The following is a 17,283-nucleotide window of genomic DNA, read 5'->3' as shown; positions in this document are numbered from 1 at the left end:
AAAACTATTCACTAAGTTTATGTGGATATATCCTTATAAACCACCTGAACCTCTATTTCTATACCCATTAAAACTTCTGAGACTCTGTTGTCTGTTTATGTCAGTGGTTCTCTACCATACATGCACATTAGAATTACTTGGTTAACATTTGGACCTAATCCCCAGGGACTGATTCAATGCTCGAGGGAGGAGCCATGACCTTTTTTATAAGGTAACCATTTGATTTTTATATGTTGGAAACCATATAACCATGTAACCTACTGAAGAGGATTTCAGATTCCCTGGAATGCAGTAAAAAATTAATTTTTTTCCAGTTTGTTTATGTTATTGAGAACCACTTCCCTCCAAATGCTGAAGCAGAGTAAAATTTTAAGGTAATCTTATTTATAATGTGAGTTTTGGCTTGCAAAGTGCTTTTATAACACATTATTGTGCCACCCACCCAAACTACCCAAAGAGGAAAATATCAGCTATGAGGTGTCCAAATAATAGAAAATGGAAAAACAGAAAATATCAAAAAGACCCCTTACCAACAGCCTGATACAACACTTTAAGTGGCTGCGTTATCTTGTTTAAGACAAAGTGAACACTGTGAGAGAAACACTCATTATTAAACCATATTAGATAAATGTTAGGAAAAACCTAGCAGAGTTCATGGGCTGTACTATTTAATCTTCTTTTGAAAAGTTTAACTATTTAAATAAAGGCTTTACGGGGCCCCTGGGTGGCTCAGTAGGTTAAGCGTCTGACTTCAGCTCCGGTCATGATCTTGCGGCTCAGCTCATGAGTTCGAGCCCTGCGGAGCCTGGAGCCTGCTTCAGATTCTCGGTCTCCCTCTCTCTCTACCCCTCTCCTGCTCACTCTCTGACTCTCTCTCTCTCTCTCTCTAAAATAAATAAACGTTAAAATAAATACATACATACATACATACATAAAGGCTTTACCTTGACCATAGCTATAGCAAATTATAGAGTTCAGATACTCTATTTCATGGGGAGAGAAGGCTACATGATCTGTAATGTCCAATAGTCTTAGAAATAGATGTTTTATTTATGACTAACAATTGTAAACTAAGCAAAATTTTTTTATTCTCAGTTAAAAACCTTTCAGTACGCTGCACTCTCTTTTTAAAAGAAGTACATGTTACATATCTAAGAAATCAGAACTGGCACCATTCACTTATCTGTACTGACCACCTATTACTCATGGAATAAAAGCAAACATAGTGGAAAAAAGCAACTTGTAAACTAACAATAGTATATGATCCCGTTCTTCACCTAGAAAAGAAATACGCATAAGCACATGTATACCCATACAAAAGCAGCAGAAGACAGGAGTGATTCTAAACCAGAGTGACAGAGAGGAGGTGGCAGAAGAATTAAAGGCAAGGGCAAGAAGTGAGAGGGAAAGGAGTCAAGACAAAGTCTGTCTTTTAAAAAAAAAAAAAAAATCTAGAATTTAGCCTCTATGCCTATTATCATAAAAGAAAAAGGTTTAAACACTTACCGTCAGCATCTAAAATCCATGTTATAAAATGATTATTTGCTTGGTACTGAATTACAGAAGTTATCTGATAAAGACAGCCTTCAAAATGGAATGAATAGCGCTGCAAGTCATTTCGTGGCAAGCCTTCCACAAAGTGCAACATGAATATGGGAGATACTCTGTGGGAGAGGAAGGCAAGCAAAGTCAAACAGATTTCATGCCCGTGCCTGGTTATACAAAAGACAGTCTGAAGCAAGGAAGTCATACATAACGCTTTCAAGGCTAACTGCACTAATTTTTCTTGAGAACCTCCAGATGTGTGCCTTAATTAGAAATGGAGAACTCACTCTACGAAGTATGTAACAGTAAACCCTTCTCAGAATGGTATCACCGACAGTTGGAAGCCATCATGCAATAAGGCTCTAACACAGACCATTAAACAAAAATTGCTCTGTAAGCCACACTGCCGCTTTGGCTTAAAGAAGATCTCACAGTAACATAACTATTCTGCAAAATCACAGGGAAAAATCCAGACCTTTTAGAATTTTCTTGGGCATCCAGTGGCCCAAATGAATTACTTTTGTTAGATGGCATAGGTAATACGGGAAAACAAAGTAACAAACCTAAGACACTGAAAGAAACATTTAAAAAATTGCCAATATGCTAATAACTTGTCCTATTTCACTTTTATCTCAAGAAGCAGAGTGGTCCATCAAAGTAAAACTTCTACTTAGGAAGCTTAATTTGTACCTAAGTAGGCAAGAAAATAGAACATACTGGTTGATTTACCATAAACTTCAAGACATCCATAATTTCAAAAATACACTTTATCGTTACAGTCACATGCCAAACCAGAAAACAGAATCCAAAGATGGGCCTCAAATTAACTAAATTTAACAAAGCTCTCATGATTTAAGAAAAATGTCAAATACCCCTTTTCCCAATGTTTAAACAGCTGTCAAACTTACTTATCAAAACTTATTCAGCTGAAATGAACTTGAATCAATGTCCAAAATGCAGATTATTCAGACAAGGAATAATTAGTAAATTATCTCATCGATCATTCTGTTAGAGGAAAGAATCAAGTCTTCAAAATTTAAGTACCTATAAACAACAAGTCCTGCAGAACTGTCTATAATGCTAACCCCCTTTGTTCTTTTATCGTATCTGTAACATCACTTTAAGATAATACTGATTATAGAGGCGCCTGGGTGGCTCAGTCAGTTGAGCGTCCGACTTCGGCTCGGGTCATGATCTTGCATTTGTGAGTTCGAGCCCCGCGTTGGGCTCTGTGCTGACAGCTCAGAGCCTGGAGCTTGCTTCTGATTCTGTGTGTGTGTCTCTCTCTCTGCCCCTCCCCTGTTCACGCTCTGTCTCTTAATAACAAATAAATAAAATTTATTATAATATATTTATTATTTAAATATACTGTATTTATTATTAATAAAATAAATAAAAAATTTTAAAAAAAGATAATACTGATTATAAAATATACCACTAGGAAAGAGAACTGCTAACTAAACTCTACCACGCCATCAATTTATAGACATACTCCCATTTTAAATATGTGAAAATGTGCCTCTGAGTCAGTGATCCACAGTGAAAGTACAGATATGTTCTCACAGCTTGATATGCAGGCTTCAGGCACCTACTTGACTCCTTTAAGTACTAACATCTTTTCAAGATATCTTTTTATTTATTTATTTATTTTTTAATGTTTGTTTATTCTTGAGACAGAGACAGAGCGTGAACAGGGGAGGGGCACAGAGAGAAGGAGACACAGAATCTGAAACAGGCTCCAGGCTCTGAGCTGTGTCGGCACAGAGCCCAATGCTGGACTCAAACTCACTGACTGTGAGATCATGACCTGAGCCGAAGTCAGACGGACGCTCAACCAACTGATGAGCCACCCAGGATACCTTCTGTGGCTAGTTACTAAAACATTCTCTCCTGGATCCCTAGATTATGCAAACTTGCCTCCTTAGTAGTGTGAATTACACATGGAAAGTGTTCAATGGTCAGTATTTTTTTCTTAATGGCGTATTTAAAAAAACAGTACAATTTATAATGACGGCATCTTGGATTCAATAAAATAAAGCATATGCACCCTCCTCTTCCAGTTTATCTTCCTCTCTGGGTCCCTAGACTCTAGCGTCCTTTAACAGTCACAGATTTCTCCTACCCGTATTTCCGGCTTGTCTCATTTCCAGCCTCATAGCTGAGGGTACAACTTTACTCTTAAGCTGGCAACAGATTTTGTTCTCAGGCTTCTTGCTACTCACAATGCCTAGCATGTCGAGGATGATGCTCAGAGCTGGGACTGAGTTAGGTACTCACTTAACCATAAAAAACCTGGATGGGACAGGTTAACAGAATTGGAATGAAAGTCACAAGAGATTTCAAGCTAAGATCTGTTTGCATTCACCTCCTTAACTTGAGGCTGAACTCCTCCTACTAGAAGGATCTACCTTCAGGAAGAGAAACAGAGAAAATAGAAAGAAGCACAAGAGAACCGTGCCAAGTGCCCCGCTACTCAGACAGCAGGACAACACAGAGTCCCTGTCCCACAAAGAGCAGCCAGTTTTATGTAATGGCCTAGATAGAGTACAAGTTTTTTATTTTTATCCCAACTAATGTAATGTAATAATTCATATTTTAGAAAATGCAGATTTAACAATGTGCATATATACTCCTGAACTGTAATAACAGGCTTTAGGCAAAAAAAATCTGCAAATATAATTTTTAAACCTCATTACATTCTAGATCTAATTACATCACTGAACTAGTTCATATTTCAGATTCTATGACAAAAATTGAGGGGCGCCTGGGTGGCTCAGTTGGTTAAGTGCTGACTTCGGCTCAGGTCATGATCTCACAGTTCGTGGGTTTTAACCCCATGTAGGGCTCTGTGCTGACAGCTCAGAGCCTGGAGCCTGCTTCAGATTCTGTGTCTCCCTCTCTGCCCCTCCCCCATTCATGCTGTCTCTAAAATAAACATTAAAAAAATTAAAAAAAAAAATGTGAGTAAAATCAGGTATAATTAAAGTGAGAGTTGGGGGTGCCTGGGTGGCAGAGTCAGTTAAGAGTCCAACTCTGGATTTTGGCTCAAGTCATGATCTCACGGTTCATGAGTTCGAGCCCCATGTTGAGGTCCATGCTCACCAGCACGGAGCCTGCTTCGGATTCTCTCTCTCCCTCTCTCTCTCTGCACGACCCCCCACTCATGCACACATGCACTCTCCCTCTCTCTCTTAAACTTAAAACAAAAACCCATAATTTTAACTTTTTTAAAATGTTTTTTTAATTTATTTTTGAGATAGAGTGTGAGTGGAGGAGGGGCAGAGAGAGGGAGACACAGAATCCGAAGCAGGCTCCAGGCTCTGAGCTATCAGCACAGAGCCCGATGCAGGGCTCGAACTCACAAACCGTGAGATCATGACCTGAGCCGAAGTCGGACGTTTAACCAACTGAGTCACCCAGGCGCCCCTTAACTATTTTATATGTCAGTACTCCAACCAAACTTTTGTAGGGAATGGTTCAATTTATCTGCTTGGAAGAAAGTCTCAAAGTCATTGTATTTTAATGATACTTTAATGACACTTTAATAAGCTCTATAAGCACAGAACAGAAACATCTAATTCTCTTCCTATCACTCCCCAACCCTTTACAAAAAGTTATTAAAAAAAAAAAAATCATGGCACAAAAACAGACACTCAGATCTAGGGAACAGAATAGAGAACCCAGAAATGGACCCACAAACCTATGGCCAACTAATCTTTGACAAAGCAAGAAAGAATATCCAATGGAATAAAGACAGTCTCTTCAGCAAGTGGTGTTGGGAAAACTGGACAGCGACAAGCAGAAAAATGAACCTGGACCACTTTCTTACACCATACACAAAAATAAACTCAAAATGGATAAAAGACCTAAATGTAAGACAGGAAGCCATCAAAATCCTTGAGGAGAAAGCAGGCAAAAACCTCTTTGATGCTGGCCGCAGCAACTTTTTACTCAAGTCTCCAGAGACAAGGGAAACAAAAGCAAAACTGAACGATTGGGACCTCATCAAAATAAAAACCTTCTGCGTAACAAAGGAAACAATCGGCAAAACTAAAAGGCAACTGACGGAATGGTCAGGTATTTGCAAACAACATATCAGATAAAGGGTTAGTATCCAAATCTATAAAGAACTTATCAAATTCAACACCCAAGGTACAAATAATCCAGTGAAGAAATGGGCAAAAGACATGAATAGACACTTCTTCAAAGACATCCAGATGGCCAACCGACACATGAAAAAATGTTCATCACTCATCAGGGAAATACAAATCAAAACCACAATAAGATACCACCTCACACCTGTAAGTGGCTAACATTAACAACTCAGGTAACAACAGATGTTGGTGAGGATGGGGAGAAAAAGGCTCTCTTTTGCACTGCTGGTGGGAATGCAAACTGGCGCAGCCACTCTAGAAAACAGTATGGACGTTCCTCAAAAACCTAAAACTAGAACTGCCCTACGACCCAGCAATCACACTACTAGGTATCTATCCAAGGGATACAGGTGTGCTGTTTCGAAGGGGCACATGCACCCCAGTGTTTATAGCAGCATTATCAACAATGGCCAAAGTATGGAAAGAGCCCAAATGTCCATCGATGGATGAATGGATAAAGAAGATGTGGTGTATATACATATATATATACATACACACACACACACACTGTGTGTGTGTGTGTGTATATATATATATATGTATATACACACACATACACACACACACACACACACATACACACACACATATATACATACATACACACACACACACACACACACAATGGAGTATTACTTGGCAATCAAAAAGAATGAAACTTGCCACTTGCAACTACGTGGATGGAACTGGAGGGTATTATGCTAAGTGAAATTAGTCAGAGAAAGACAAATATATGACTTCACTCATATGAGGACTTTAAGACACAGAACAGATGAACACAATGGAAGGGAAGCAAAAATAATATAAAAACAGGGAGGGGGACAAAACATACGAGACTCTCAACTATGGCACACAAACAGAGGGTTATGGGAGCGGGTGTGGGAGGGAGGATGAGCTAAATGGGTAAGGGGCATTAAGGAATCTACTCCTGAAATCATTGTTGCACCATATGCTAACTAACTTGGATGCAAATTAAAAAAATAAAAGAAAATAAACTTTAAAAAAATATTGAGTACCCGCTATGTAACAGGGAGAGATGACATAGTACTGTTTACTGATACATGAAGATTCCATAAAATAATAATAAAATTGGATTATAAAACAACAAAAAAAATAACTGTTAAAACTGAAGTTTAAATAAATAAACTTTTCAAATTACAATCCAGGGTACTGTGACTTAGACTCCTAGTAATGAGGTTTTTTTCAAGATCTGTAAAGTAAAATTAAATCAGATTCTAAGTTGGTGCTCCGTATCACCATGCTCTGAATATAATTCCTAAATAATACACTTAAAGTAGCAGATCTGGCCTTGCTAGATTTAATTCATCTGATTTATCAATGGACTCTTTTTCCAATGGGAATATATTAGAGTGTGGATTACCTGAGACAAGGTGTTCAGGGAACTCACAATACTATTAGTTTTTAGAATGCTGACTGTAAGGTTGAATTATACATGATATCATAATGGATCTAATTACTTTTAAGTTATCCTTAAAAACTATTAAATTTGTTTCTAGATTCCATCAGACAACAATAAATCTTGATTTGTTGAATCTTGTTGTTGAATATGAATTTCAGGGGCTCCTGTGTGGCTCAGACAGCTAAGCATCCGACTTCAGCTCAGGCCATGATCTCGCGATCCATGAGTTCAAGCCCTGCATCAGACTCTGTGCTGACAGCTCAGAGCCTGGAGCCTGCTTCAGATTCTGTGTCTCCCTCTCTCTCTGCCCCTGCCCCACTCACGCTCTGTCTCTGTCTCTCTCTCGAAAAATATACGTTAAAAAAATAATAATACAAAAAGAATATAAATTTCAAAGTAAAAAACTCAGAGGACTTCAAAAGACCCTGTCATTTAAAATTTAAGTGAAATTTTACACACTAGTTCAGTTTACTTTTGAATATAGTCAATGTCCAAATTATAAACTCGGCTTATAATTGGCCTGTTAGAACTCTAAACACATTTCACATTGAAACGCTTACATTCAACGGATGTGTTTCTGGATCAGAGCCTGAATCTCTAATGTAAGTAATGCATCTTATTTGTATAATTAAAAATTGTATGTTGCAATGCATCCAATTAACAGATCAAACAAAATCGGAGTAAAAGTTCATCTTCAATGCTGGTGTGTGAGAAAAAGCAGGTGTAAGTGGTAGATGAAATCACATACACCAGGCAGCCTCAAGCAACCCACCGGTCCTGTACAGGATGGCACACACCCTGCTGCCCTTCTACCTCCTTCTCAAGACAGGGCTTTAACAAAAAAGACTCCCACAGCACTTCAATCTCAAAGTTTGAAACCCCAGACAACCAAGACAGACTGTGGACTTTCCATTAAAGGTAGCTCCTCTTCTTTTCCATTCAAATGCTATCAAATGATAGCGAATGGGGGGAAAGAAAGGTAGGAAACCGAAAGGGCCAAGAAGGGGAAGAAGACATGAGGAAACAAGCAAACAACAAATATTCTGCAGGCAAAAATTAAAGAGCAACAGGGAAGCGGTAACTGAGCAGAATGGATGAAGCGGTGACGGGAGCGCTGTGGGGTGGGCGCACTCAGAAGAGCTTATACATGTCACAGAACCCCTCGAAGACTCAACGCTGATGGGCAACAGATACTGCAGAATGTGGGGTAAGGCCCTGGGCTAAAAACTAGGGTAGTGACAGGAAGAGTGTATCCAGAGCTCCCATGCACCAGGCTCAGAGAGGAACCAGTATAGACCGGAACACTGGAGCAAAAGATGAAAGGTGGCAGAAGAAAGGTTTCTAGAAAAAAACGTGGGGGAGGATTCCAAAATTGTGAAACATTTAAGTGTTTAGAAAATGTATCAATGAGTGTTTGAAGAATTTGGAAAAATTTCACAATGCATACGTAAAGAAAGCAAATGAAAACACAAGGAAATAATTCCAGGAAAACTTAGAAATTCTAAAAGAAATGAAATACAACCACATATACTGCTTGACTGGAGAGGAAATACACATGTATTCATAATAATAAATAATGAGTACGGATTACAAAAATCAGTACTGATATCAGTATTACTGATAACAAAAAATGTTATCATGTTGCAAGGACAGGGAGAGGTTAAAAACAGACGGAGCCCAGTGATTGGTGTAAGAACCCTAGTCTTCAACAACTATAAAAGAAGGAGAATGGGGCGCCTGAGTGGTTCAGTCAGTTGAGCTTGGTCCAACTTCAGCTCGAGTCATGATCTCACGGTTCGTGAGTTCAAGCCCCGCATCGGGCTCTGTGCTGACAGCTCGGAGCCTGGAGCCTACTTCGGATTCTGTCTCCTTCTCTCTCTGCCCCTCCCCACTTGTGCTCTGTCTCTCTGTCTCTCAAAAATAAATAAATGTAAAAAAAAAAAAAAAAAAAGAAGACTACATAAAAGTGGAATAAGCTTTAAAAAGAAAAAAGAATGAAAACAAAGAGAAACTAAAGGTGGAATAAGTGCACTGTTCTGAAACGTCAAAGTAAATACCGCTTCACGGGTGTAAAGTAGATGCTTATGGGAGAGGAGGTCGGAGGGGCACTGCTCTCTTTCCTTCTAGGTCTTGGCAGTATTAGATTAACCAAGAATGTATTACTTGCATGAAAACAACTCTTTAGGAAAGATTGGAGGGATTTCCTGGCACATCCAAGGGCATCAGAAAAGGTATGAAAAGGTTAATGCCCCTGCTTCTTTATATCACATTATACCTCCAAACATTTCTTTACTGAGAGTCAGAGGCGAGGATGACTAAACACGTAGGTTACAGGATGCACTCGCGCAAAGGGTATTAACAAACGAGACAAACTGCCTAGAATGGAACTGACCCATGAGCTTAAAATATGGGCTTCCGGTAGCAATTTTAGAAAAGGTAATTCTGACCAGTGGTCCCACTGCGGACAAATAGAAAAGCTGGCAAAATATACTAAAAACACATCTGCTCAAAGGCAGCAGAAAGCTTCCAAGGGGATGAAGAATTAGCAGGCCGAAGTCTGGGAGAAGATGGGAATTCAGACAGATGAGCCTGTGGTTCACCTTTGAGTCATCTTAGTTCTTGAACTCAGATTACGGAAATCCCAGAATTCTAGTGACTCCAGGCACTTGGCAGAGGGGAGAAAAACTGATGATTAATATCCTTAAAGGGAGAAAACAAGGTAAAAGAAGGCAAGGCCCCATTAGAGTGGGGTCAGACAGTCACCCTGAGACAGGTGCAGCGGTACTTTGCCTGGGACAGTTTGCCGTCGGCCAGAGTCCACGACGGAGAGGCATTCTGGCAATTCGTAACAACTCAAACTTCTGACAAACAGTTTCAATTCTACAAATTAAATCCACCTTCATTTCGTTCTAAAAATAGTAAGACAATTTTAACTCACTTTTCCAATACCATTTTTCTTATCTGTGACTTATTCCTGCAATTGTTACATGGACCAAAATGGGCAGCATTAAGTGGGTGCCACTCGGGGATGACATTTGTAAAGGTGACCAGATTCTTCATGTATCTGTAAAACAGAAGACATAAATTAACTTAAATTCATTTACATTAATTTCAATCAATGCCTAAACCTTCATTCATTTATTTATACTTCCCTATTCCCCCATATCACATGATAAATCAATATGCTAACGTTCCTCGCACACCCTAGTAAGCTCTCTGTGAAGACTCTCCACAAGGACTCTGTACTTTTTCACCTGTGAGATGAAGACAATATGAAAGGCAGGGTTTCTCAAGAACAATACTGACATTTTGCGCTGGGTATTTCTTTGCTGTGAGGCATCTGTCCCGTGCACTGGGGCTGTTCAGCACCATCTCTGGCCTCTACCCACTAGATGCCAGTAACAGCCTCCAAGTGCAGCGACCGTTAGCTCCAAACACCGCCAAACGTCCCACGAGGTGCAAAACAGCCCCTCGCTGAGAACCACCGCTTCCAAATTTATTACGAGCTCACCCCTTACCTACAAAATTACAATCTGGCTACCCGTATGGACAACCAAAAAGGAAAAAAGACAGTTCCAAATGTATAATCATGAACACATACAACTTAACCTTCTTGATCTTTAAAAAATTAGAATGCCAGTTGTGGCAGAATTTCGTTTTCCCAGATACAGAAGTTCCAAATTTGCACTTTGGTCTAGATACCTGACAGCAAGAGGCACCTAAAATGATCTTTAAAGATGTACACTACATCAATTGGGTCTACCTTAATAAAAAAAACCTTTAAAGGGGCAATTAATTACCTACTAGACATTAGTTTTTTCCTAAACAATAACAACAAATATTGATCAATCGTAAGTGAGATCAGCACAGGCTATTACAAATACAGCAGTTCTCAGGGAAGCTAACATTTTAAAAGTGAGCAGCATAAAGTTACCAACAAAATGGAATGATTTATTTCTACTAAATTTTTAGTTCTCACAGATGACTGTTAAGGCTCCCATTTTTTAGCCTGTAAGGGGGAGTTTGTCTCTGCAAATAAATGTTCATGCTCCACAGGACAGCTAACGTTTTTGAGCACTATGTGCAGGGCAGGGCGTTTACGCTCCTCTCCCAAACAACCCTAAGTGGCAGATACTATTCTTATCCCCATTTTACAGATGAGGAAAGTGAAACAGACTGCATATCAGATGATAAATGACCGACTTGAGATCTTAATCCAGGGAGTCGGACTCCAAAGACCATGTAAATAACTGCCTCCAGAATATACCTTATAAATCAAGTAACAGATCTTAAACTGGCACAAAAAAAAGCAGCACAAAGCCCAGTGAGTTTGCTGGATATTCTCACGTTGGATTAAGTGGAAATAGTTTTAAACGATGATATATTAAGATTTAATGAAATGCCACTTCATGTTAGCTTTTCCTCTAGAACTACTTTTTTTTTTAGAACAAAGGAATTAAAAAAAATAAAACCAGAAACCAGCAAACTCAAACAGCCAGTGGCTTCTTTCCCCTGAGCCCTCTGAGATTTTTTAACACACCTCTAAAATGCGCTTGTATTCAAAGTAGTCAAAGTAACTTAATGCAGCCAACAGATCAAAATAATTACTAAGTCACTGGCCCTCAATAATGTGTTTATATGTTATCTCCCTAACTAACCGGTCTGAATTTGGCCAGATAGAGATTATTTCTGTTGAGTTCCTGGCACATAAAACGTACTCAATGAAAAGCTGTCAAACAACTCAGATGTAGATTTTGGAAAAGCTGTAATTAAGCTGATTTTAATCATCAAGCTTGTTTGTATTACTTAAAATCCAGGTGGTGACTAGGGAGTGTGTATACTACAGTGAGCAAGAAATCGAGGCCAGAAAACGTAAGCCTGAGTTTTGCCATCTACTAGTGTGTCACCTTGGGTGTCTATTTACCCCCTTTTCAAGGTTCAGTTTCCCTATCAGTCAAATGAGGAGAAAATTAGATAATTTATATAAACCAGTGACAGAAGACCGAGAAATAGATAACTTGTTCTTATACTCACTTACAGAAAACTATTTTAAGTCCTAGGTGTGAGTGAATGCTCATTCTTACTCTGTTCTACTACTTTTGAGTCAACTGGTAAAAAGCAAATGTCTTCCGGTCTGTTGCTTGCATTCCCCAGAACATCCTCTCAGACTTGACTCTCCTTGAGTGATGCTTAAATACCAAAAATAATCTCAATTTAGATAATGAATATCTAAATGGTTTTCTCTCACATTTTTATTTAATAATTTTAAATAATTTTAATTTTAAATATTTTATTTAATAATTTGACTCCAAATTTTCTAATTTGCTAGTAGGTGGGTGAGTTGAAGGCAAGAGGAAAGTATCGATCTCCATTACAGTAATTTGAATAAATGACCAACAAAACCAGTTTGGTGATTTTAACTGCCAGTCAGCAACTTCCTCACGTATGGACAGAGTGAAGGCACCATGTGTGATGAAAACTTTCTCTGACTCCTCTTTCCAAACCAACTTTCTCTCCTTGTTATGTGGGTCAGTGTATGGAAGCAAAAGAAACCCTCTGCTGCTTTCTTCTCCATGGTTCCTCTCAAGTGCCAGTCTCAGGGCATAAAATGATTGTGCGTCCATCAGGACCCCTCCAAATCCTCACCCAGAGCATCAGGGAAGTAGGAAGCAGGCTGAGACAGCTCACATGCAAGAGGATTTTGGCGGTGGCTGGTCTTTCACGGAGGAGCGGAAGAGCCTAAGTTCTTCTCAGAACTACTGCCAGACTCCCAGAGCCTCAAATCAGTTTCCATGAGGTTAAAAAAGGTAACCAAACAAAAACCCTAGTTGCTAACAGAGGAAACAAAACACATATCATTTCAGGCAATTCTAAGAAGTATTCTTACTCCGCAGGGAATCCAGAATGGGGGTTGTGGGAGAATGCACTGCTCTTCCCATCTGTCCCCACGGAAGAAAACTCCTACTAAGTAACCCCGCAGACCATGGTTTTTTACTCTTCCAGTTGAAAGAAGCAAGCAAATTGCAGTTTCTGGGGCTCAAATTTTTCCACTGATTGACTGATTACTTATTTATTTGAATTTTTAATGTTTATTTTTGGGAGAGAGAGAGAGAGCACGAGCGGGGGAGGGGCAGAGAGAGACACACACAGAATCCGAAGCAGGCTCCAGGCTCCGAGCTGTCGGCACAGAGCCCGATGCAGGGCTCGAACTCACGGACTGTAAGATCATGACCTGAGCCGAAGTCGGATGCTTACCGACTGAGCCACCCAGGCGCCCCTCAAATTTTTCCTTTTAATCTTACTGGTGGGGAGACTTTAAGATATGGTAGGAAATTTTTTTTCTAAACATTTTTATTTATTTCTGAGAGACAGAGAGAGACAGAGAGTGAGTGAGAGAGGGGCAGAGAGAGAGGGAGACACAGAATCTGAAGCAGGCTCCAAGCTCTAAGCTGTCAGAACGGGGCGTGACACGGGGCTTGAACCCATGAATCGTGACATCATGACTTGAGCCGCAGCTGGATGCTTAACCAACTGAGCCACCCAGGTACCCTAGCAGGAAATTTTACTGAGGGCAGAAGGAACCAGGGAGAGCGCAATGCCACAAATCGAAGTGTCATTAAAATTCTATTACTCAGAACTATTTTCAATAGAATGAGTCCATTTTTAAAAAGAGAAAAACGAAAAATATAAAAAATTTAAAATTTAAAAAAATAAACAAAAAGAGAAAAACTAACCTGCTTTGGTACTTGTGCCCACACTGTGAGCATTCAAAATTCCAAGAGAAAGAATACATGAAAAGCTTTTCAATGAGGGGTTCCATTTTTAAGAGCAGGGGAAGTGCAAACACTGGGCTTTCCATATCACCTATAAAAAGAAAAGGGAAAACTATTGTTCATAATTGACTGAGAAAAGTAAACCCAAATCATTAACTGTTATCTTTTCTCACTACATTCACAGTACAGTATATGTGAAAACATGAATATATGACAGAGTAAGTTACTCACAGTGGGGCAAGGGGAAGTTTTTAAAGCATTTCTCTAAAAATGTCTATCATGAAGATTTAATTATCACTTCAGTCCCTGTCTTCCATTTTTCGTGGCGGACACCTACAAAAACTTTTTAAGACAAAAGACACAAAAGACCCATACTATCTCCTCAGAGCTGTTAACAGCTCTAGAGTATTATAAAAATAAAGCAAAAATACATAGCTTGCCACAGATACTAAAAATAGTACGCCTGGTGAAACACTGTAGAATAATGGCAGACGTGGACAAAACCATTAAAAAGCCACTTCTATTCCAACCGTCTTGTTCCACGTGTGAAGGACATGACACACAAGGTTCAAGGGCCGGCCTCGAATCTCCCTGCTCTTCTTCTATCACTCTTCTTAAAATCTTTTAACAGGTAAAATTAAACTTCAATGACTTTAAGACTAGAGAAGATCTGAATTCTGGTGTCCTTGAAACAAAAACCGGACAGTGAATCTGGTCCTCCAGTTTTGAGATCAGCAGGCAACTTAAATAGGAAGATTGACATTCTCCTCTTACACTTGTTCTCCAGTTGGTTTCTTGCCTTTCTGTCCTCAGGGGAGCTTAGATGGTGCCGTACTGATCCAGCCCTAGAAAGAACTGGAGTCCTTCCCTTCCCTACCTGCCCGGGAACAGTCTCGCTCCCATGGTCCAGTTCTCCCCCTGGCCTGCAGCTACCACAGCCTGGAACGTGGCCAGGAGGAGTCACCTTGGCAGGATGCAAATGCAGAGCAGGCGTTACCGCCGGAGCACACTCTGTACCAGTAGTTACAAAGGCTATTTTAACAGTCGCCTTTGTGGTACAGCCCCACAGCTATTTCCATACAAAAATAAAAATCAAAACAAAAGTTCTGTATGTAGAAATAAATGCAAATCAATCTCCTAAACACACGTAAACAGCGTAAACAGGGAACAGTACAGCATGAGTTTGTAACAGTTACTAGCATTTAAATGCTTACTCTACCGTAGCTAAATATTAATTGAGAAGCAACTAATTTATATTTCTTAACGACAACATAGAATCTGCAAGTCTAAAAATACATAAAGTTCTCAGTAAATCAAAATACCAGAAAAGAAAAAAATCATAAAAGAGCTCAAAACACACTGTTAAATAAGTTATATGCATACAGATCATTTTCGGTAATTTATATAGCTCCTAAATTAACCTTAATTATTTTTCCTTTGTTTACAACTCTTATGGGTGTTAAGCATAAAGCATTTGCTAGAGAACACGTAATACCAATTAATTCCAATTTTTATAACTTCCTGCTGAAATCAGTTAAGTGGTTTCTTTGCCTCTAGTATCTTCAGCCCAACTCCTACCCAACTACCTAGTTTTTCATATTTCCCTAAAATCCTATCATTTGCCATGATGCAAATCTTTCAGTGACGTTTTGCTGCCCAGCTAGTCAAGTTTTCTCTTCTGCTCATTGTTTTTTTTTAAACCAACATACAGAGTTCTTTAGAAGATATCCAGGATATTATTTCTTTGTTCTATTTTTGCCCAGAGGTTTTAAACTTCAATGTAAGTGTATCTACCACTATTTTATGTACCTTATTTAGGAAATTCTTCTCCACTGAGTGGAAAAATATTCAGCCATATTCTTTACCAAAGTGTTAGAATTCTGGTTTTTCATGTTTAGGTCTTTTTTCTTTTTAATTCATTTAGAGAGAGCGAGAGAGCGCACACGAGCGCAAGTCAGGGAGGGGCAGAGAGACAGGGAGACAGAATCCCAAGCAGGCTGCCTGCTGTTGGCGCAGAGCCCTATGTGGGCCTCCAACTCGAGAACTGTGAGGTCATGACCTGAGCCGAGCTACCCAGGCACCCCTGAAGTTTAAGTCTTTAAATGGGCTGAAATTTCTTTCTGATTACAGTGTCAAGTAGGGGTCCAACTTCCCCCCCGTCTCAGGAACAAACTGTCCCAACACCATTTACTGGACGGCCTTTTTCCTTCCCCTACTTATCTACATCACCACCTCTGTCACAGGAGGTAAGCAAAAAGGGAGGGTTTTCATCTGGACTCTGTTCGATTCCACTGTGTATCCTTACACTAGTACACAAATCTCAAAGACTAAACTAATCTTTAAGATTACATAAATAAATCCAAACGGGGGGCGCCTGGGTGGCGCAGTCGGTTAAGCGTCCGACTTCAGCCAGGTCACGATCTCGCGGTCCGTGAGTTCGAGCCCCACGTCAGGCTCTGGGCTGATGGCTCGGAGCCTGGAGCCTGTTTCCAATTCTGTGTCTCCCTCTCTCTCTGCCCCTCCCCCATTCATGCTCTGTCTCTCTCTGTCCCAAAAATAAATAAAAAATGTTAAAAAAAAAATAAAAAATAAAAAATAAATCCAAACGAGAACAATAGTAGCTTTATCTTAAAAAAAAAAAATTAGACATTAGAAAGAGAAAACTAAGTTGAAGAGCGCAGTCGCCTTCGTGGAGAGGTAAGGAAGAACTGAACAGGAAAGAGTACAAAGGGGGCTTAGCTTGTATTTGGAATGTTTTATATTTCTTAAACTGCAGGGAGGGGAAACAGAGAGGACAGGCTACGATGCATTTTTTAAGAACAATAATCAAAACGATGCTATGGCTGATCTTAAAAATGTAACCAACATTCGGGGTCAGTACAGATTCTATTTCTCTTTCTTTAGTACTTTCAAACATACACTGACACTCAGAATGAGAACACAAACACTGTATGATTTTAAAATGCTCTTTTTAAGTTTATTTGTATTTATTTAGCACAGATTAGATTTCACTGGCAAGATCTTAAGCTCTAACATAGCACCCAGTACTGTGCAATGAGTAATATGGACACAAACGAGAGGAATTCTGCTATATTAGAAGAGCTGTACGCATGCCCAACTGCTATGACTACACAAAATAAGAATTTAAAATTCCCTTCTCTGGGGGGTGCCTGGGTGGCTCAGTGGGTTGAGCATCCGACTTCGGCTCAGGTCATGATCTCACGGTTTGTGAGTTCGAGCCCTGCATCAGGTTCTGTGCTGACAGCTCAGGGTCTGGACCCTGCTTCAGATTCTGTGTGTGTGTGTGTGTGTGTCTCTCTCTCCCTCTCTCTCTTCCTCTCTCTGCCCCTCCCCCACTCATGTTCTCTCTCTCTCTCTCTCTCTCTCTCTC

The 17,283-nt window shown here is 39.7% G+C and overlaps 1 protein-coding gene across 6 annotated transcripts in view; it reads right to left on the bottom strand.

Moving 5' to 3' along the window:
* The window catches only part of USPL1 (ubiquitin specific peptidase like 1), a 38,138-nt gene that overhangs the window by 2,902 nt on the left and 17,953 nt on the right, over positions 1 to 17,283 (bottom strand). For 4 of the 6 annotated variants that reach the window (XM_049647403.1, XM_049647404.1, XM_049647406.1 and 1 more), the window contains 3 exons: positions 13,854 to 13,983; positions 10,058 to 10,183; positions 1,507 to 1,664 (listed from right to left, as the gene is read on the bottom strand). In XM_049647403.1, the coding sequence (XP_049503360.1) occupies positions 1,507 to 1,664; positions 10,058 to 10,183; positions 13,854 to 13,983 (414 nt within the window). Of the gene's footprint in view, positions 1 to 1,506; positions 1,665 to 10,057; positions 10,184 to 12,203; positions 13,984 to 17,283 lie in introns of those variants that run through there. The other 2 variants (XR_007461206.1, XM_049647408.1) reach the window with 2 other exon arrangements.

This window comes from Panthera uncia, assembly GCF_023721935.1.
Source record: "Panthera uncia isolate 11264 chromosome A1 unlocalized genomic scaffold, Puncia_PCG_1.0 HiC_scaffold_16, whole genome shotgun sequence".
In the NCBI taxonomy this organism is placed as follows: Eukaryota; Metazoa; Chordata; class Mammalia; order Carnivora; family Felidae; genus Panthera; species Panthera uncia.
The sequence above is the reverse complement of the archived record's forward strand: the minus strand, read 5'-3'. Positions and strand labels throughout refer to the sequence as shown.